The sequence below is a fragment of the Odontesthes bonariensis genome, chromosome 15 (assembly GCF_027942865.1).
Source record: "Odontesthes bonariensis isolate fOdoBon6 chromosome 15, fOdoBon6.hap1, whole genome shotgun sequence".
NCBI classification, from domain to species: Eukaryota; Metazoa; Chordata; class Actinopteri; order Atheriniformes; family Atherinopsidae; genus Odontesthes; species Odontesthes bonariensis.
Window position 1 is genome coordinate 20,144,634 of NC_134520.1, and position 23,222 is coordinate 20,167,855.

Sequence of the window (23,222 nt, forward strand, 5' to 3'; positions counted from 1 at the left end):
ACAGATAGACAGACATATGTATATATTTTTCTTCTATACATATTTGTTGGGGACTTTTGTTATGAATTGCATATTGAAATGCCCATTAAGCACTTTTTCAAACACATGTCAGGTTGCATGCAGCCCATTTCATGTCTTGTAATTAAACCTTTTTAAACCTTCATTAAAATTCTGCTTGCGAGTGTAGCCTGAAGAGCTTTATTAAGAAATGTCATGTTTCCTTTCAGTCAGTTTTATACACACATGCTAGGCTGGCAACGGTAGTATTGCCTTGCACATTTTAATGGGACAAAACTGGTTTTCACCTCCAAATTATGAAGCATTGGCTGACAAATTGTTACCAGCTGCACCTGGAGTATATTGAGGCTTCAGAGTGTCGATAATGAACAGGATGTGACCTATTCTACAGATGCACTGGCAAACCTCCAAACTGGTGCATCACTGGCAAAAATAATTAACATTTTCATGGTTTGGAAGGTAAGCTAAGCAGTAACAGTTCAGTAATTATTATTAGGCCATATTCATTGAGTATTGCTTGGTGAAGTTGCTGGTCTACCGTAACTTAATAATTTTTCTGTAATAAATGTGATTTTTTTTTTAAAAACACAAATATAAAGGTTTTTTTTATGTGTGATGCAAAAACAGTGTGTTGTTTGCATGTTACCATAGAGATGTGATTCCCTGTAAACAATCATCAAACACCAGCTCTGTGTGGACGAGATAATTAATCACATATTAATGCTGCAAAACAACTTCATGCAATTTTTAAAACATCACTAACACAACTCATAATAAACCGTATATGACTGAATGTGGTTGAGAGTTTATAGATCTTTGTTAAATGTAGAAATGTTTCGTTTGACTCATGTACAATCAAGTACAAACTGTCCAAACTGTTTCTACATTTTTACATTGTTGTGTAATACTGCTGTCAATTAAGGAAAAAAGACACACATTCTTAAAAAAAAAAAAGACACTCTTTTATGATACAGGGATTTATTAGTACAGGGTAAATACTGTCATGTGAAACATAACCAAAAAGCAGAACTTCACTTTAAGTTAACAAAGCTGTGGGGTATTTGCAGAGGATTTGATGGGAGTTTCACAGAGCCATGCCGAGTGAAAGCCTGAACTGTCTCATCCATTTGTCCTTACAGCTGGTGAGCGAGCAACAAGAAAGCCGGCCGCTTCTCAGCCCTTCAATCGATGATTTCCTCTGCGAAACCAAGTGTGATGGGGTTTCCCGCCCAGTGACATCCAACACAGCCGGTATGATAACATGGCAAAGTCCAGGTTTTATGTGAAAACAGAAATACGGAACAGAAACGTAGAATGACGCTCCAGAATATAGAGGGGTGTTATTAACGCATGAGGGATAATATCGTGGATGCTGCCTCCAATTGCTAAATTTTCATCAACACCTACCCTGGACAGGATGTTTTTCTTTAATTTGGCTGTATTATGTGTCTGTTAAATTACCTTTATGCCCATCACTGTTACTGGTAGAAAAACACATGTTGTTTTCAACAGATGTTTACATCCAAAATAAACAAAGAATATTAAGGTTTTTCTCTAACCACATTCATTGGATTTTTGGGCAATATTGTATGCTTTCTTGACAAGATATAGCTGTATATCTGAAGTAGATTATAAAACATGATGAGCCTATAAAAGTGAGTCTATCAGGAGGCAATGCAATGCCACAAGGCTTTTTCCTTCTTTCTGCTTTAAAGCTACTGAGTAATTGTGGGTTTCCATGTCGTTTTGGCTTTCTGTGTATAACGTACTTAGAGAAGATTTAAAGAGGAAATAACACGGTGGTTGTGATTTTCTGTCACATTACTGACCAAAGTTTTGACACACATTTTTTAAGATATTTAGGCTTCTATCCACACAGAAATGTGACTTTTTGAAAGTATTGTACCAATATAAGATAAATCAGAATACATTTTTTTTTGCAAGGTGGCATTAAATTTTTGAAGCGGCAGAAGCCACAACACTATGTGATCTAAATCTTCTAAATGAACTTTCAAATGATCTTGGTACACGTCTTTACAGTATGCATTCCCTATAACCTTTTAAGTCTGCAACACAAATGAGCTAAATCGAGTCACTGACTTTAACGGGTGCCAAATGCCGTCTTAGTTTCCACATGGATGGGACCCTGATCAATGAGCTGAACCATCTTCTAAATGATCATTTACAGAACTAGACTGCACAGCTGACGCATCATCGCCAAACTGGCCACTGACTGTGTTGATTCAGCCGAGAAAAATATGGAGAAATTTTGTGCAAAGCTCACAACCTTCTGTCTTCCCAAAGCCTCATGCTGTTCCTGCTGTCAGTGCAACAGAATTGGTTATGAGACACAAAATTATATCTGTCTCTCATTCTATCTATTTATACATCTATCTGTCTATCTAAAGATATCAGCAATCATATTGGATAGGTAATTGTTGCTGCTCACCAATCTGGGAAGGATTATAAAACCACTCCCAAATTATTAGAAGTCCATCGTTATGCAGAGACAAACATTATTCCCAAGTAGAAAGCATTCAAGAAGGTTCTCAGTCTTCCCAGGAGTGCTCATCCCTACAAGTTCACCTTAGGTTAGACTATGGAATTCTCAGAGAAACTGCATAAAAATACAAAGACTTACATCTCAGCCTCTACAGGCCTCTGTTAGTGTGTTAAATGGTAAAGTATGTGACAGAACAATTTAAAAAAAGAGACCGAACTATGGTCTATGGCATGGATCATTTGGATGGGTTGCAGGAGAAAGCTTCTTCTCTCTAAAAAGAACATGGCAGCATAAGATGAGCAAAGTTGTATCTGAACAAACCACAAAACCACAAGATGCCGAGAACAATGCCATTTGGACAGATCAGACCAAAAAGGAGATGTCTGGTCATTCCGCACAGCACCACATTTAGAGAAAACCAAACAGAACATGTGATGAGTTTGGCTTGTTTTTTTATGGACAGCTTGCAAGAACTGAGTCAGCCATGAACTCCTCTGTATAACAAATTTTTCAAGAGTCACATGTGAGGTTGTCTGCCTGACAGCTAAAGCTTGGCCAAAATTGGGTCATGCAACAGGACAATGATCACATGCACAGGGGATCAAGGAAATCTACAGAAAAATGGAAGAAAAATGGGGAAAAAAAGAATCCAGGTGTCGTAACGATCCGGACAAAGTCCAAACTTCAGCCATCAAAATGTTGCAAGACTTCAAAGCAGGGCTCAGTAATACGGGGTTTGTTTACCATGCAATACACACCCCAAAGCTGTATGGGGAGCTCCGTAGAAAATAGGCGACAGTCTAGCCAGACTGTCGTAAACCCACCAGAGGCAATTTACGGTTTATTTTTCAAGACACTGGCAGAGAGTTGGAGAAGTAGAGATGCTTAACTCGAATCTTTTGGGCAATCCGGGCTGATTGGATCATTTCGAGGAGGGGATTCGAGTTATACGGACCACTTGAATCACTTGAGTCACTTATTAAAAAAAAAAAAAAACCTTTCTGCCGTTTAGTGGCTATGCGCCTCGCCTTTTTTTTTTCCCATTTATCAATTCATTTTGATAAATCAAAGAGCAGTCTACGGCTACAAGTTCATTCATTTATTTTTGTCACGTAATAATTCAATGCCATTTTATCTGAAAGCCAGACACAACAGCTAGTGTGTGCATTTACACAGCGACAAATGTGGTAGCATTAGGTGAGGCAATGCTGAGTTTAGACCTACAAGTAAACAACATGGAATGATCTTGCCCTCCCTATATCACTAAATGATTATTTTTCAACGACTGTACAAGATGCATGAAGCCACGCTAACCGAGCCTGTAGCTGCCTGTAGCTGCCTAATGTAGCTGTCGACTGGGCGCTCGCTCGTCAAGTCACGAGACAGAATCGAAACTTAAAAAGCTCCGAGTTGGCATAGATTCGCTACTTGCCCGTCTGACCGCTGAATCGCTGGCTCTGGGTGACTCAGCGGTCAGACGGGCAAGTAGCCGTGGTTCTGCCATCACGATATCTATTACAAACTATATTACAACTCTAGAAGCTAACCGCATTCAATTTAGCCATCGACAGCTAATGGAGAGGGGGTGTGTCAGTGTCTATCAGCCTACCTGGCTCGGCTCAGAGCCCTTTACGACCTGCCGTGAAGCAGTAGTTCTCGGCTCTAGTGTGTCGCCAGACTTCCAGAGCTAAACAAAGCACGCGGCGCCACAGGCAAAGTTGCAAGCGCTGTTTCGGGCTGGGGCCACCAGATGGAGATGGAAATGTCACCGTTTTCATCGGAACGGGTCAGCCAAGCAACCTGATGATTGCCAAGCAATTTTATGACCATGAAAAAGTTGCATAGCATGTCTTTAAGAGAGCTATGCACAAACTAATGCCCACAAACCTTAATAAACTGAAACAACTAAGTAAAGAAGAGAGGGCCAAAATTCCTCCACAGCAATTTGAGAGTATTAGTATGGAAAACAATTACTTCAGGTTATTGCTGATAAAGGTGGTTCTACAAGCTACTGAATCATGTGGCATACTTAGATTTTCACATATTGCTTCTGTAATTTGGCTTTGTTTTTGTCAAAGAACTAATGACACAGTTGTATATACCTAATTCTAAAACCTGGTAAGGACCAGGTGAATTTTTATTTTTTTTAATTAAACTGCCTTTTAGTAAGTTGGACTGTAAAGGGCAGGGATCTAAACACCTCTTGTCTGACAGACCCAGCTGCCTTTCCTTTATCTGCATCACTTAACACCATCTAACATACTTACATAAAGCCTTGCCTACAGGCCAGTTTGCCAAACCTCAAAAAAATCATGGGCTTTACGGCTGTAGCCAGAGGGCTTTCTGCCAGAAAGACTTTGCAAAGTCAGCTCAAGAAGTTAACTTAGCATGCTATGATACATGTATTGCATTGCAGGGCTGTCAGTAAGAACCATGGGGTCTCAAGTCTTACAGAAACTGAGGCTATTTCATTTTTACTTGTAATTTAAACCTTTTTATAATTATTCTGAAATTTCGCTCACAGTTAAGTCAGGTTAAGGCAACAAATCCACTTGTTAAGCTTACAAAAACCTCCTTCACAACTTAAACAAAGCATTAGGAAGTCTTTCTGATGAAAAGGCCTTATCTCTATCATCCCCCATCTGCACAAGCAGCTGCCTCACACCAGTTCATTTTTCACCAATGAGATGACCAATCAGAGCAGAGGGCCTTGAAGGAAGGTTTCAGGCAAGTGTTAGAGATGCAGTGTATAAGTAAAAGCTTTATTTTATTTATTTTTTACATTAAATCATTTAAAAACCATTCAAGTGGATCCTCCAAATAAGATAATGAGCCTTTAGATTAGCATAATTTGGGATTTTAACAGGGTGGTTATTTCTAAGCAGAAAGCTCTCCTCAAGAGTGTAGTGTCCTTCTAACCATGTTTAGGATATCAATCAATAGTTATTTACTTATGTGTGCTAAAGCTTCGGTATTCAAGAAGATTCTATCATCACCATCCACACAATGCATTAAATTCTCTAAACTCATATGAGAAATAAATAATCTTTTCTCAACATTGGCCTTTTGCTTAATGATTCAGTTGTCACAGGAATTTCACCTGTAATTTCTGTGATCTATGTTAGCGTTTTTGCCATTTATTACTGACTGAATGTACACTGAAGCTTGAAAGATGTAGCACTTGTAACTTACAGAAGTAGAATTTTTGTTTAGCGATTTATTTATATATTGGCATGTAGACCTTTTACGATCATAATATGACCTCCTGATCACATATACATTTAATGTGACAACCTACAATCATTCTCCTGTAGTATAACACTCGATCAAATAGACAGAAATGTATTATTTTCCACAAACTTGTTTGTGTGATATTTTTCCAGTCACAACCTTTCAAGGAAGACAGAAAGTAACAAGACATTCCTAACATCACTGCCTTTTCATCAGCAGCTTTTGTGACTTTTAATTCTGAAAACTTTTCTGGAAACCATCCTCATTAGTGTTTCGCCTTTGATTTGTAATTGTACGTTTCATCCAAAGAGCACAAGGCATGGATGACAAGTATACTCTCTAATTACGCAAAGATTTCAGTCAACAAATGCTCTCAGTTGGTTGTCATAAAACAGCAGCATGCCAGTTATGCAGTCATGTGACTGTATTTTTTAGCTTGTGAACAACTAAAGAAACAGTCCAAGTCCCTTGAGATGAGCGCAAAAGCTTTGTAGTTTCATCAAATAACCAGGGTTTGGAAATACTTCTGTAATTAATTAACCTGGCTTGTTTTGGCACCAAGTACAATGACATGTGTTTGGTTTACAATGTTTTCTGACAAGTGTCCAACACACATCTACCCCAACAACAAAAATAACAAGACCATTACTTTGAGTTGTTCACCTTAGGGCAAGAAATTATCTAAATTAATTTAGTAGAGAATGTAATTCAATTTCAATTAAAAGGACATTTGTGGAACCAATTATGTTTGAATGATGTTATTTAGCCAAATATTCGCTTGGGCACACTGTCCTAAGACACCACAGCCAACGACAAAAAAAAAAAAACTGCTGAAAGTTAGCGGGCTAGCTTATCTTTTCCCGTATCTTAACTTATCACAAACTTATCTTTAAAAAATATGACATTAAGCCATCAGCAGAACAACAAGCCTAATTGAGAAACACCACAACAAACTATGTCCACAAAAAAAGTTAACACACAAGATGTGAAACTAGTCTAAAAGTCTCTTGACAGAAAGCTTTATTATTTTTTCTGCTCAAGAATTCTGAGACTAAATTACTTACCATCCTGGAGGTCAAAGGACTGCCATCTTCCTCTCAGAATTAATATTTGCAATATATGTATGGCCGTGGCTCAGTGGTTAGAGTTGATCGTCCAATAACCGGAAGGTTAGCGGTTTGATTCCCACTCTCACCACTCAAAAAGATTGGTGAAACTGACAACTGGAGGGGTGTCAGTCCACCTCCTTGTCACGGCCGAGGTGCCCTTGAGCAAGGCACTGTACCCCCATGCTCCCTGGGCATGGCTGCCCACCACTCCAGTGTATGGCATCTGTCTCTATGAGTGTGTGACCCTGTGCATGTGTGTGTCAACAGGTGCCAACCTGGATGGGTTGAAAGCAGAGGACAAATTTCATGTGTATGCATGTATGCATGACCAATAAATCTGATCTGATCTTAATTTAGATTTGCTATAAAAGAGCAGCAGCATTTTTTCAATATGTCCACCCTAAAGGGAAAACTGCATCTTAAGTACCCTTGACAGCTCAAATCACCATGTCAGAAATTGTGTAGATCAGAATGAAAGCTCATAGCACAATAAGTGAAACCCATTGTTCCGCACAATTACAAGGAGAAATTTTCATTTCCACCAACAATGGTATAAATTTGATGTAATATGAAAAACCTCTGAATAAGGAGGATAATATAGTTATGGTTGCAAGTATAATTTGAACAAAAAAAAAACAATAACCAACCCCTGTGACCCTGAACTGGAATAAATGGCTATAGAAAATGGATGGATGTACAAAAAAAATCAAAGGAACAGTATAAACTCAATGTAATTACACTCAAATAATGCATGCAAATAGTTTGTGGCCCATTCAATGAAAATTTTACAATTCAACACTTCATGCAATGCAACATTTATTTAACCAATGCTTATCAAAAAGGCAATATTAAGAAGATCAAAAAATAAAATGTAATGAACTGTACTTCACTGGCACTAAACATTGTAAAAACAATGAAACTCCTACATGCAGCTAACATGGCACACCAGGTGGTTACACAACAAAATCTGGGAAGTAATCCATTCAAACTATTAAAATAAAGGCAGATTATTTAAAAATAACTTTCAGTTATGGGTCTGGATGAAGCATCTGTCTATTGGTGTGTATCACAGGCAAACACCAGAGCTAATGAAGTCAGTGGGGCACCAGTTGTTGATAAACTCAAAAACCTTCAGCATCATTCTTTGCTATTCTTTCAAGAAATTCTCTCCAGTTGTGATATAACACATGGTGCTACCGTCTATGCAAACCACTGTAGGAGGCACCCATTTTTGACAGGTGTTCCATTTTAAACAGAAGAGTATCTGCCAGTAAGCAGCTGATTGGTCAGAAATGTCAATCTTTTGCATGGATCTCACGAGAATCTAACTAAAGGAACAAGCATATCACAATAACATGAACAAACAAAAGTTGTGTTTATGTTACTCACCAACAGTAGGTACGTTATGTGTTCTCGTGTGATCTAATAAATGGGTTGAAAGTAAATTCCTCATCATAAAACATGCCAATGCTTTAAATCAATCAGTTGTCAAGTTTCATTTTAAAGTCGGGATCTCTGATAAAATTGATGGAAGGTGTGAAACCAAGAGAAAAGAAATAAATAAATTCAGCAAAGAAAAAATGATGCGCTTCCTTATACACACGACAGGTGCCCAGGCATGTCGTCTTCATTGAAGTTTTGTTTCCAGTTATTCGACTGTCTGTTGCAGCCATGTGTGACATAGCCTATCCTGCTGACAACACTGCACAGCCTATTTCATTCCCTCCAAACCACAGAAAAACCTATTCGGTGACATTTAAAACTTTAGACTCAAATTTCCGGTGACACTGGAAAACACAGGATGCATTCCACTTTTCTTGCATTTGAAGTCATGTTCTTCATTGCCTTTGCTCAGGTGTGTAGAAATATTCATCATTAACACAATGAAAAGAGCAATGCTACCCTGTCGTTTCTCCACAGTTCTGTCTTCAACACTGGACCTGCTAGATCTCAGTGAACCCGGCGAAAGGAGAAACAGCAAGGACAGGAAGTGTCGTCCGTTATCAAGGGGCAACAGCGAGAAGAACAACTCACAAAAGAAAAAAACAGATGACACAGAACTGATCCAGGTGGAAGTTGAACGGACTGGACTAAGAATGAGAACCACAGAGAGGGCATCTATTGACTCAGGTAGGATTAAGATTTTCCACATATGTTAATCACAGTAAAAAAAAAATTGTTAAACAGCTATGACGTGGTCATGGGCCACAAAATGCTTTGACATTTGATGCTTTTATCACAAATCGTTTAGACGACTACAATGCACTTTATTATGGGCTGAGTTGAGAATCACTTGCTCGTCTACAGCCGGTTCAGAATGCTGCTGCTCGGGTCCTAACTGGTATAAAAAAGCATGAGCACATTACTCCAGTTCTGGCATCGCTTCACCGGCTGATTTTAAAATTCTTCTTTTTGTTTTTATATGTCTTTGCCCCACAGCATCTGTCTGATCTGTTTCAGCCGTATGCTCCTTCACATTCTCTCAGGTCAACAGATCAGTTGTTGTTAGTCACCCGTAAAACAAAGAGAAAACTTAGAGGGGACCGTGCTTTCTCAGTCATTGGCCCAAAACTGTGGAATGAATTAACTTTGCACCATCAGGCAGGCTCACTCACTTAATGTTTTTAAGTCCATTGGTTTTTTAATTCAGTCTGAGGTGATGATTTTTTATTGTTTGTTTTTAGTGTTTTACTTTGTTTTTATCTTATTTTTATGGTTTTTATGTTTCACTTTGTATTTTTTACATGTGTACAGCACTCTGGCCAACTGGGTTGTTTTTAAAGCGCTATACAAATAAAGTTGGATTGGATTGGACATAAACTTTATCTGATCTATTTTGTGATGTTTACTTACATGCACCTATTAAGTGGCATAACCTTTATTGCTGTATGCTGCCGTTGGTCACTTCACTCAAAAGCTGTAATTCTCTCACTCCTCACCACAACCTTCTTATCTTCTCAACCTTCTGTAACTGTAATCATCCCCTGAAGAACTGACTTCGCACATGCTCAAGATTGGCCACAGAGGGATCAAACTAATTTACTGTAATGACAGCGATCATCTCAAAAGACATTTCAAAGAAATGGCCAATTACTTTTGTATTTGCCCAATGAAAAGGTTAAATAGTGCAGAGTGAGTCTAATGTCATGGCAGTGAGATTGATTATACTGGACCACTGGTGGGGTTTTTTTCTTATTAGGAAGACCTGCTAGAAATGTGACCAACCGTCTTTGTTTTGCTTTATAAGATATCAACAGCATTGATTGCTTCGTACACTGAGGTGAAAATGAACAAAATGAACAAAACCAAATTAGCATTTCTCCAAATTAAAAGATTGAGAGGGGCAGGTTTTATTTCACTTGTAGTTCTATGATCAGCTCATTTGATCAAAAAGTGATGCTATGCTTTTATGATGTTTTAATTTGATCATTTATCATTCTTATCATTTCATTATTGTCACCAGCTACCATTGGCTCATTGGATAATTGGGAAGAACTCAATCCCAACCCAGAGAGAAATGGCAACAGAAAATGGAAGTTGGAGAGACGGCGTTCTTCAAAAAATTCATCCAATGAGCTTTTGTGGTAGGTTCAGATCTTTGTATTATTCTGATCAGAAATCAGTGTCATAGCAAAGTCATTCATGAGAACTGCAACATACTAACATTTTAAAACCAGTCCCAGCATTTACCAAATTTTTTGGGGGGGACTGAACATACTCCTGTAATTACGGTTTACATCTTTATATCCATAATCATAACTATCCCCTTGTCATTATGATCATACTTTTATTAACAGCCTACATTGTAATTTGTGCTATTTATATGATGTTTGTTTTCTGCTTGTAGAGGATAAGCCAACCTTAGACTCGGCTTACCTCAGTTCTGAGGGGTGTAAAAAAAAGAAAAAGCTAAAATATAATGTTGTGCGCTACCAGCACATCACAGACAAAAACACAAAGAGACACCAAGAATAGTTTTATTCATCTATTTATTCTTCATCCAAAGAGAAACATTTCTGTCGAGACAGCTTGATGTGCTACACACTGACAGAATCTGCTGACATAATCACTTATTGTACTGGCTCATCATTTGTCACACAACCAGAATTTTGATTTTAATGTTGATTATATCATGGTTTCCATTAATGCATTAAAAAAATTGTGTCCAGATGTTTGCATGTTCTCCATTCAAAAACATGCATGTTAGGTTCAATGGTGATCTCTAAACTGGTGTACCCAGCCTCTGTACTTTACTCAATTTATGATCAATTTATGTTCTTCTTTGCAACAAAACTATTACCATTTACACTTATTTAATTAGTTTGGATAACAACTTAAATCAGTTGTCTCAAATTATTCTGTGACAAAATCAAACTTTTTGAAACCAATACCTCTACACATAACCATGTGAACTTTTGAAAAATGAACCCTGAACCTCCATAAAATCTCTATAGAAATTAACCTTAAAGGCGGGGTAGGGGATCTTTTTCTGGAACATTTTTTTACATATTGCTTGAAATACTCTTCACACCCCCATTGCAACCAATTAATTAAAAGTTTTGACACAAATATGAAAAGTTTTAGTGGCCTCTAGAACGTACAATCTAGGAAAAACAGTATCCAATCATTGTGAACGGACCGTTCACAATGATTGGATTCTGATGCCGTCTATCAAACTGCAATCTGCTCCTCCCTACCCCTCCTTCCCCCTGTGCGCGTACCCTGCTCCGTGAACGAATTACGCGTCCAGAAGCTTGGCAGGAAGCTAAACTAGAGCCAGCTTGGCTAGCACCTAGCATTATTAAACGTATAGTTAGCATAAACTAAATACTAAATACTAAATACTAAATACGGCAACGATCGATGCTTGCTGTCAGAACAGCGCTCGTGCACCTTCGTGCTCGTGCGCGTTCATGTACTCTAGAGGCATGCCTTCGGGGGGAAAGTGAAGAAAAGGGTTGGGACTTTTTACCTGTGTATTTTCAAAATGCAGCTTCGCTGGACTCAAAATCCAGGATCTCCTACCCTACCTTTAATCAAAATTTTATGAACTTAAAAAAACGGATATTAATGAATGTTTTTATTTTGATACTTTAATGATACAAGTCAGTTAAGAAACAATAGCTAGAATTACGGAACAAGTTCTTTTACCACTGCTTGTATCAGAGTAGAGAAATCAGTTTACATCCATCCATCCATTCATCTATCATCCTATCCAGCATCGCAGGGTGGGGCTGGAGCCAACCTGCCATCGGGCGAGAAGCAGGGTACACCCCTGACATGTCGCCAGTTTAAATCAGATCATTAACCTTAAACATTTTTACTTTTGGATAATAAATTAATATACTTGTGAATTTATTTAACTTTTGCAACTTTATTTTAGCAGTCTTTTTATATAGGAATTCTTTAAAAATGACATTTTATACAAGTCAGTCCAGTTTACTTTTGTAATTTATAATTCTTAATTTTCTGATTCTTATTTGAAAATATGGAACAAATCTGTAAATTCTATTCAACTACGGTAAAAGTAAAAAAAACTGATTGCCATGGTAGCAATTATTTCAAAGAGAAAATATTTCTTTGCATATCATTTCATATTATATGTTAAATGCATCTGCAGCTAAAAAGTTTGACAACTTTTACAACAACTTTATGCCTTCTCTTTTAGGTCTATAGACTGTAAAAGCCAATCAGAATCATCAAATAAGAACAAGTTGGAAGAAAATACCAAAGTCGAGCCAGAGACTGCCCTCGCCTCACAAGTAAGTTCTCAGTATAACAACAGCGGGTAATAATCAACATTACTGGATGCTCTCTTTGTGCATTTCAAGCAGTTTTTCAGTTTTAAAAACAGCTTCATGTATATGAAACATGTTACTTCAAACATTTTGACTAATGGCAAAGCCATTGTATTAACTCCATGGAACGTTGTATTTGATTTTAACAAATGCATGATAACACGGCCTTGATATTCAAGTTTGTATCTAATAAGTCACCCTGTTGTGTCATTGTTAACCCATCATTTTGTCCTAACACCTATAATTCTTCCATTTCAGCTCAACAGGCAGTATATTAGTGGAAGACATGTAAGCCTCCCTATGTATCCTTTCATATAACAATGAAAGACTTATACATTTGCACCAGTACAACAGCATCACGGCATCTTGTAAATTTCTACATAAAAAGGCCAAAAAATATGATTCTTCTGAAACCAAAAGGTGCCTTTGAAGAAATCCTTGAGATTGTTCCTTTGTGGTGCTATAAGGTCCAAATGTCAAGCGCTTTCTTCCTTCGTTGATGTCTCTATGTAGGTCTACAAAGGGGTCTTGTTTCCAGACACCATTATTAGATTAATAGCCCATGAATTATTCAACTTCTCTACTCTGAGCCCATTAGTGTTGATCTCACCAAGCTAGTTACGCATATATCACCAATTCAGTATTCTCATATAGGCTATGATACATTTTGAATAAATGACAGCAGTTAGAGATGGAAGGAAGTTACTGGCAAACAAACACTATATTTATTTCACTCTGGGGTTACAGAGTAACTCACGAACAGAGATATTGTAAAGAATGGTTTTAGTTTCCTGCTGGCTTATACCACACACAAAGACAAACAAAAAGTGCATGCAAAGGAAACATGTCTTGCATGCGATGTTCACACACTTAACTAACAAAAGTGTTTGCTTCAAAACAATTAAGCTTTAAGGAAAAATCCACCCTTAGAAAGTTGAGTAGTGTTGGAAATGACAAAAGCTTCAAATGCACCACAAAAGTGATCAGGTGTTGATGAATACTTAAAAGTTTATTCTTGGCATTTAGATTAAAATGTGACATATCACAAGTCTAGCTCTGTTAAGTATGAGATTAACTCAGAGATATGAATTTTTATCAATGAATGGAGCTAGTAAAAACTGACATACGTGTTTTTATTGTGGCAGATTGAGTTTGGCTCATGCCAGATTGAAGCTGGAGGAAAGCTGTGCTGTGACTGGTAATAGGGTTCAAACATTTTTGAGGATTGGTGGTTAGGCTAATTTTTGTCCAGAGTAGTAGCAACAAAATGAAAAAGGAGGCGAGCTTTGCAAAATGTGAAATAGAAGTGATGAAGCAAAGCAGAATGAAAAGCCCAAAGACCAGGGAAGGGAACAGCTATTACTTACAGAACTTATGCAAAGGCTTCATATGAAAGATGGACATAGCCACTGGACCTGAAATGTGAAGCCAACAGAGAAATGCCTTAAACTACAATCAATCACTGGGTGCTGGCTCAAAAACATCTTTAAAAATGATCAACTTCCCTCATGAAATGCAAACGCAATACAAATTTCCTACAAGTGATTAGGAGTGTCATAAATTAGATCACATTCCTCTAATCGGTGAGAAAAAAAATACATTATTCAAAATAGTATAAATCAAGCTTCAAAGATACATGTTTTTGCCCAGTTACCAAGATCGAGGTGACCAAAAGCTAAACTCTAATCCTCAAAAGAGCAGTTCATAAAACGACAGAGGGGACATCACAGTGGCTATGTCCACTTTTCATGTACTGTCAACACTGTGATGTTAAACAAGAAAACATAAAACATGGAGTTTTACATAGAGCTATCTGAACTTTCATTTTTAGAATTTCAAGTTGATTAGCCGCAAAGTATGTATGCACCATGCACGAATATATAGTAACAATAAGTGTTGTGATCTGTCTTTACAATCTCCTCAATGTAATTTCACCAACCTTAAAAGAAGAAATGTGAAAATTATGATCTACAGCAGTGTTTCTCAACCTTTTTTGGCCTGAGTACCCCCTGAGCCTTCTTATCACACCACGAGTACCCCCTCACATATACAACGCGTGCGATGATTCTCCAAAAGTAGAGCAACACAGTGGTTATTACATGCAAATCATTTTATTTAATATCCTTAACTTGAACATAAAATTCTCAGGCTTTCTCTCTCTCTTTTTTTAACCTCAGTTGAATTCAACATAAGAATAAAAAACATTTTCTTGAAATATAAATAATTAACCAAAATAGTATAAATACAAATTCAAAATAATCTTCCTTTGTTATCTAACTTCAACAAGTAACATTTCTCTTTTTTTTAAGAATACATGAACATAACTCATTTCTCTCTCTTTTTAAGAATACATTAACAGGCCTAACTCATGTAACATTCATCACAAAACTGGAGTCTCCTTCATAAACAGTCCTCCATAAAAGTGTGACGCCTTAATAAATAAAAAAATAAATAAAAACTCCCCGTGCGCCGCGTAACCCCTGCAGTACCTCCGCGTACCACTAGGGGTACGCGTACCCCCGGTTGGGAAACACTGATCTACAGTAAGAGCATAGTCTACTAAACTGAGGATCGAGAGAATGCTTGACGTCAAACACATAAGGCTGCATTGCATTCTGGTCTATTGAGTCTTCTGTGACAAAGAAACTGCTGTTTGCTATTCCGAAGTAAAATTTCTTCTCGTAATTAGATTTTTAAAAAAAAAACAGAAATGATACGTTTGGAAAGAAGCCATATTTACTTCTGAAAACAAGTACCAGAGTCTAAAAATGACCTTTTCATATTTACCTGAGGGTTGTTAAAACATTTGATATCAAACTTTTAACCAAAGCTGAATTGATCCTATCTTGTCCTATCCAGAATATATATTTTTTTTAAACAGAAACATTATAAAGACCAGAAAGCAACAGGAGAGTTTTGCATTTGTTATTGGGTGGATTTTTCCTTTAATAAACCAACTGCATTTCCTCACACAAGACACAAAGGGCACGGAAAGTATGATGAGATTTTATTTTTACACAGCATGACATTTGCTCTTTTAAATTAAAATGTAGTTATAGACATTTTTAGTAACAATGAGCAAAGAAAATTAATCTTGTATGATGGCAGTCAGCAGAAATGAGGATTTTTACAGGTAATGACCAGCCTGACTGCAAGGCAATGAAAACACTAGAGCGGTCTTGGTCTCTGTAATGGATTTGCTCGCCATGGGATACATATAGCCAGTGCTATTTACAGTAAAGCTGGTGCTATATCACATCTGAGCATGTGAAGAGAATCTGAAAATCATTTACTTCCACAGTTGTAATATGATATTACAGTCCAACATCGAAAAACTACCAAAATTGGTCAGTTTCCAGTTTCACAGCAGGACCAAGCTTCATATTCACGTTTGTCACAGAGAATTTATCAGCATTTCAGATACTGCATGTGCAGGTGCACAGGAATGGGCAAGGCTCAGGTGGAGGGTGAAATTGAGAGAAGCTAGATAAGTAGCATGTTGTCCAGATGAGCAGCGGGGCTGGGTGGTGGGGGTTGGTGGGGTTGCTGCTGACAGAAGGGATTTTGCTGGCCTTCCTAAGCATGACAGAGGCTTTGTTGAGGCAGGGACATTTACTCGTCCCTGAGACAGCAGAGATGGCTGACCCTGCACACTCTCCCTTCTCGCGTCTTCCTCTGGCTCTGTATGCGTGATGTTCTATGCAAATGAGTGTATGTTTGTATCTGTTGAGTGAAGGTGGATATGTAATGAATTTTGTTTGGCATAAATATTTATATTATAAAATGCTTGTGTGTGTGACAGGCTCGCTTAACGAAGGAGAATCGCTTGGGGAGCTCCCTCCTGTCCAGACATCAGTCACTGGAGGAGGAGTTTGAGCGAGCCAAGGCTGCTGTTGAGGTAAGCCAAGGGCAGCTCAGTACTACACCTAACATCCGTCACCTGTCAAAAAACAACTATCTTTACCTTTGAATTCTAATTAGGCTTGACAGGAAAGGCCGAGTACCTTTCTCATTTTTAGTGGCGGAAATTTGTTTCATCAGTGTGACATCCTTGTCCACAGTATTTTTGTATGTATATACTGTATGTGTGTGGAGGAAAAAACTTTCCTTTAAATAGAACACTGGGATCTAGGTCTTGTCATCAGTACACTTTTGAAATTGCTTGCCTTAACCTTTCAATCTTTCCAAAAGATACAAAAACCTGTAATTCATTCAAGAAAATCCTCAAAGTTTTTCCTTTTGTCTTAAAGCTGCCGTCGGCAGGTTTTCATAATTCCGAGTCTAAAGTCGGAAAATTCGAACTGATACAACTTTCAGGTCCCTCCCCCAAACTCTACCAAGCTCCGAATCGCCCCCCAAACCCCTCCCCCTCTGTGGACGAGGTTGTGCACGTGAGTTCACACCAGTGTGAGCGCACACAAGCTGGGGCAGACTCATGCTTAGCAGCGTGTGCACAAGCTGTGATTGACAGGTAGGATTCCTCCACCCTAACTTGATTGGTTAAAAACAGCCGGGAGCGCTCGGTTTTTGCAAGCATGATTACAGGCTTCAGAGGGAGCTACAGATTTCGTTATTTTCCCTAAACAGCCTATTTAATATACTACTTCCAGAATCCCATGACAGTTCAAGCTAATATGACTAAAAAAAAGTTGCCGACCGCAGCTTTAATAGGCTCAGCTACACTGTCCCTCTTACTATGACCGTCAATCAGTTAAATCCATAGCTTATATCATGGCAATATTGAGTTCAGTTACTATGTTTGAACTGTTGATGTTCAAGGGGAAAATTACTGTATTAAACTTCACACTACATTTCTAATAGGAAAAAAAACAATAATTTGGTGCAAATATTTAGTTTATTTAGGGTTTTCTGGAATACAGCTTCAAACTTAAGCATACACCCTGAACATATATGTGTATATATATATATATATACTAGGGCTGTAGCGATACACTAATCTCACGATATGATACAATACACGATATTCAGCCAACGATACGATTCGATACGATTTGATTCGATACGATTCGATACCCTTACATCATTTTCTGGGACAGTGTAATTTGACATTTTTCTGAACTAATTTATCACTGTTTTGTATAATGTGACCCCCAGGCATGGTATTGTATTACCTTAATGTTCTGTGTTTTCACTAATTGTAACGTCTGACTTTTCAATAAAGTTTGCTTTAAAAAAATTTAATTTTTAAAATTGATACTCGCAGCTGAAAAATCGATACTTTATTGGGAAAAAAAACATCGATACATATCACTGTATCGCAGGGGCGTAGCACCAAATTTGGGGCCCCAGGAACAACCACTACCATGCATATTTGAACCAACATCGACCCTATGTTAAGCTTTTGGGACACTTGTATAGGCTAATAGTTATTATGAAAATAAATACATTTAAGACAAATATGGCTTCTATTTCACAATTATGTGGTAGCCAACAAAATGAGAGATTATTTTTTAATTATTTGACTTCGGCTGCTATCAGGGCCGTAGCCAGGATTTAGGAATAGGCGAGGTCCATGATAGACGCGCATAGTGCGCGCCAAAATTTTTACAATATATACATATATATATATATATATATTAAATTATAGTTTTTAATATATAGCAGTGTTGCACATTGAGGCTAGTAGCAAAATAAACCATTATAATGTAACAAGAACCCATAGCTAAAAAGAACCTGATTATTTCCCAATGCAAGCCTATACAAATGTTTGGTACAAGCAAAGGCCATTTGGCCAGGCATAGAGTAAGGCTAACTAACCAATATAAAAAATAGAGTTAAATATAGATGGATAGATGCATATTGTAGGCTATAGCTGTTGCTAAACAACCTATAAAGATTTATGGGCTATATTGAATTCATTACTAAATTAGATGTGAAAAATTGTCTCCAGCCTACATAAATGTGCATTGCTATAACAAGGTGCTGTCTTCTTTATTCACGAACCATACATGACATCGATATAACAATCATTTCATTCTAAAGAGCTCGAGCTGAGCTTTCCGTCAGTATATAGCAATCGCCGCTGCACTGCAGAGTGGCCGAGGAAATCGTTCGACAAATTCGTCTAATTTTTCTATTACTGATTACTGGTATGCAGCTACTATGTTGACGGTACTTTTCTCACCGACTACGGAGCGCACACCGTTGGAAAGGGCAGAAACAGACCTTTCAAATGGTACCACGCAGTCACACATTCGCGAAAGTGATGTCAACACAACCGTCAATTGAAACGTGTATGTGAAAACCGAGATTAAAAAAATAAATAAATAAAAAATCCCTGAAAATTACCGAGGTCCAGACCTCGCTTTCCTCATAGCTGGCTACGGCTATGGCTGGTATCACAGTGGTATGCAACGGAATGTGAATGGGATAATCAGTTACTGTAGGCTGTAATTTTGACATTTGGGCTCACCTTTCTTGGGAAAGAAATCAGTCAGCAGTTGCTTTCCTTCATTTTGTTTCCTCTGTCTCTCTTGCCTTTCTTTTCTTTCCTGAAAGCCTGATTTTTTTTTTTTTTTGATGACATCTTTCATGTGCCGGCTGCTGCGTTTAATGCCTAATAATGAAGTGAGTGAAATTTATGGCGCATGTACAATCAAAAGTCCGCCAGAGGGCGGACTAACCAATGCGCACTGATAATGGGGGTGTCTGATATAGATTATAGCCTATTTGCAGGCTGGGATATACATTTCAACAGATGTATTTCCAGAGAACATTGGATTTTTATAAATTACCAACATATATTGATATTATTTAAAAAATGATTTTTAAAAAACGAAAGAAGAAGAAAATTTCCCTTAGGGCCCCCCCTGTAGGCTGGACCCTGTGAATCAGTCTGACTTTTCCCCCCTGTTCGACGCCGCTGCTGTATCGATAAAATTGCTCAGCCCTAATATATACTTGTGTATACACAATATACACAAATACCTTAAATCATTATTTCAGTGATGCTAAGACCGTATGATTCTTGTTTCTTGATTACAGCTGGTAGTTTCTCTGTGCCAACACAGAAAGGGTAGCACTCATTGGATAGACTACCAAACAATACATAGAAAGAAGTGATTTTCCCAATGTAGATCTGAGAAATAGGACATTAGATTTAAACACTATCCAGGAAACACTCTTGGAACTATTACGAAACACCTGCAAATTCCAAACATATCGGTTCAATCAAATGTTCATCAATACAAGTTTTTGAAGGTGTGAGGTGAGTTTTATATAAGAATTGACTGATGGGCTAGAGAATTGTATTTTTTTTTTTTTTTAAATGATTGTTTTATCTTATACAGAGAAACACATCTTTAATATCAACTGAACTAACTCCAGTTCCTTTTTTTTTTTTAAGGGGAGGGGGGTCCCATGAGTTATTGTAGAAACATAAGGGATAATGCAAATGCAATTCTGAAAAAAAAAAATTTAAGCCATTGAAACTTAAATACAGAAACATTTCCATAATCATTGCCCATGTAGCCTCATAACTGCTCTTGCAAGACGTGCCACGAATCCAATATATACCTGAAGTCCCGTTAAGTCGATTTCCATTTGACTCCTTCAGCCTTCCTCATCTCTGCCAAATGATCTCTTTTGTTCAGCCTAAAGTGTATTCATCCCTGTGGTGCAAGCTGACAGTTTAATCATGTGTGCTAAATCCACACATTCAAGTTCATGAGATAGTTGACCCAAAATGATATTCACAACTCTTGGCTGCCTAACAATAGCAAGGTAAATAGATCAGTCAATTTCACAGCCAGACATATCAGATATCACAGGGGACAGCAAAGGTATGGTAATTAGAGATGGATTCACTCATCTGTGTATTGACAAACTAAATGTCTTGAGTTGTGTAATATGCCTGATGTTCTTTTTCAATCCAGGTCCACAATAGGGTTTTCCATAATAAAAACCTGGGAAATACCCTGAAAACTTAGATGACTGAGGGAGAGGTAGCTTTTTTTGCTTTTGTGCTCAAAAGCTCTTTTCATCACCTTTCACTCTTCAAAGACGAAGAAAGAAATGGGCAGCAAGAAATTAGATTTTCTGCTCGAACTATAATGAGTTTTTTTCCCTCTATGAAATACGGTTGGACACTTTTGTGTTATATTTTCGAAAGGTTACATCTTACGCAGATACCTGAGAAGCAGAGTTTCCGTGCTTTGTTCGGTTCAGAAAAAAAATTTACAAGCAGAAGAGTTTTTTTTTTTTTTTTAAGAAAACAGCTCTATCACACAATGGGCATATCCCTTCCTAGATAATAATAAAAAAGAGAGAACAACATTTGACCTATTGAGTTACATCCACATTGCACAGGGTTGCATTGCATACTGAGCTACGTGTAATGGTCAATAAATGATAGAGGAAGGATGGAAGACAGTGAGAAAGTGAGAGGAGCAGCTTCAAAGGAGTGGACCGGCCCTCTTGGGGAGCCCGTCCCAAACTTAGAAACGATCTCACATTTCGTATAAGCTGCATACATCCAAGTAGCTCCAGTTTGATTATACAAGGGATCTGCAGGCCAGGTGAGTGATAATATTCAGAGATGCTCCTGGATAAGTGTTTGAGCATGGAGCATCGATTGATAACACTATCTTGCAGCCTCGGTCTTCTCTGTCTTGTGGCCTCAGTGTCGGCTTCCACTCTAGGCAAGCTCTGGTGCAAGTGGTGAGCCATTCTGCTTTAATTGCCAATGTCAAAGCCTTAAATCACATAATTCCCATTTAAGAAGCCGCGCATACATGTGTTCTCTCATACTCATAAAGAAATTGAGATAGAGACAGCACAGAGGACATTAAGTCAGCACATAGCCTCTCTTCCATGTCATTAAATGAGGGAGACAAACGTAAGGAAATTAGGGCCCAGAAAAGATGCAGTCAAGGAATTAGTCTTTAAAATAAGACCTTTTTTATAAAGCTGTCTCGATAAGAAACTACAGGTTCTATACTTTTAGACATAAAAATCATTGAAAAGGGAGTGTGAAATGGCAGTGATCCAAACTGAGGGAGCTTTGAATTAATTCACAAACTGGTTGATCAAGAGATATTTGAGGCAGATAAATGACTGTGCATGTCAAATGAGGACACTGTCAATTAATCTAAGCAAGAGAAAGCGTAATGCTTTCATTAAATAGCAAACTACTGGAACAGCTGTAGGCTAAGCAGTGACTTTGGGGAAAATGTCTTAAGCTGAGAAGCATGGGAAAGCGCTCCCATGGTGGTGATAAAGATGAGATGAAGGTGACTGTGAGGCTTCCTGTTTGATTAAAATAGCAGCAGGGAAATTTCTCCTTCAGCATTTAGGATTTTGAAATAGTCTTGGTATAATTTGAGATTGCAGAGTCAGTTCAGGATGCAAGTTAGAGATGCAGCTTTGTGATCAGAAGGTCAGTGGTTTTATATCCACTGACCCCCTGGTGAAAGTAATCAAGTAATACCTTCAACTCTCTCAGAAACTTCCATCAGTGTGTACTTAAGTAGAACACAAAACCCCAGTATAAGCACAAGGCATTACCCAGACAACCAGCATGTCCAAATCTAAAAGCAACTTTAACAACAAAAAGAGGAAATGAATTTGAGCACAAGTGAATGCACTGCAAAAAGGTGCTGAGAAAGCAAACTGAAACAATATGTGCAAAAGTAAATATCACACAAAACAAACACCTTGCCCTCTCACCAGCGCACTGCTGGTGGAATATATAAAGGGCTTTTGCTTTTGAATGATTTTTTTGTGCAATACACTGTTATTATATTGATGAGTGAGTGAAATCCAGTACAGACAAAATAGAAATACAAAACGCAGTGAAATTGGTTGATATTACAGGTCAGACTTTGATGGATGCTGTATTTGAAGTGCATTACATTCATAACTCACCGCAGTTACTGTGGATGTCTACAACACAAGAGTACAAGTAATTCCCTGCCAAGAGTAGCTCTACATGTCATCAAAGACATCCATACAGAAGGTAATCATGATCTATGCCAAAATACCTTCATAGCTCTGTCACTGTCCACTGTAATGTACTATATTCTTCTCTGAGTGACATTATCGGGGCTCCGGCCTCCTATTTTTATCTCGCTGACCACGGACTTAGCCTACGCAGCACAGCAGTGGACGGCTGATTAAACATTAAAAGGCCAGGCCAGCCCTGCTCCGGAGATGAAAAGGTTTCTTTTAATTTTCTTTTTTCTTTTCTTTTCTTTATTTTCAAAGAGGGCTACTGTGTCACAGGTGAATAATGGGACTTTAAATGAAAGCCCTCTCGGCAAAGTGGCTAATGGCGCTTTTCCACTAGCTCGTCACGGCTCGGTTTGGTTGTGTTTCTATTTACAACCGAGTATACTTCGTGCCTCCTCGACGTGGGCGGGGTCGTCGTAACACGGCTGCGCGACCAGAACAACAACATACTAGGAGGATAGCATGGAGGACATGGAGGACATCAAGGCTGCTCACCCTGTGGCTTTTTGTCGCACAGAAGGCAAGAGAAGAGAGCCAGAGAAGACGCCTGGCCGCCAGACAAAACAATATTGAAAAGTGACGACACTCATCGCC

The 23,222-nt window shown here is 38.1% G+C and overlaps 1 protein-coding gene across 3 annotated transcripts in view; it reads left to right on the forward strand.

Annotated features, from left to right (window-relative positions):
- pex5la (peroxisomal biogenesis factor 5-like a) overlaps positions 1-23,222 on the forward strand; it is a 91,699-nt gene that overhangs the window by 45,066 nt on the left and 23,411 nt on the right. For 2 of the 3 annotated variants that reach the window (XM_075485431.1, XM_075485429.1), the window contains 6 exons: positions 1,158-1,269; positions 8,782-8,991; positions 10,325-10,445; positions 12,530-12,623; positions 12,918-12,947; positions 16,462-16,557. In XM_075485431.1, the coding sequence (XP_075341546.1) occupies positions 1,158-1,269; positions 8,782-8,991; positions 10,325-10,445; positions 12,530-12,623; positions 12,918-12,947; positions 16,462-16,557 (663 nt within the window). The remainder of the gene's footprint in view (positions 1-1,157; positions 1,270-8,781; positions 8,992-10,324; positions 10,446-12,529; positions 12,624-12,917; positions 12,948-16,461; positions 16,558-23,222) is intronic. The other variant, XM_075485430.1, reaches the window with a different exon arrangement.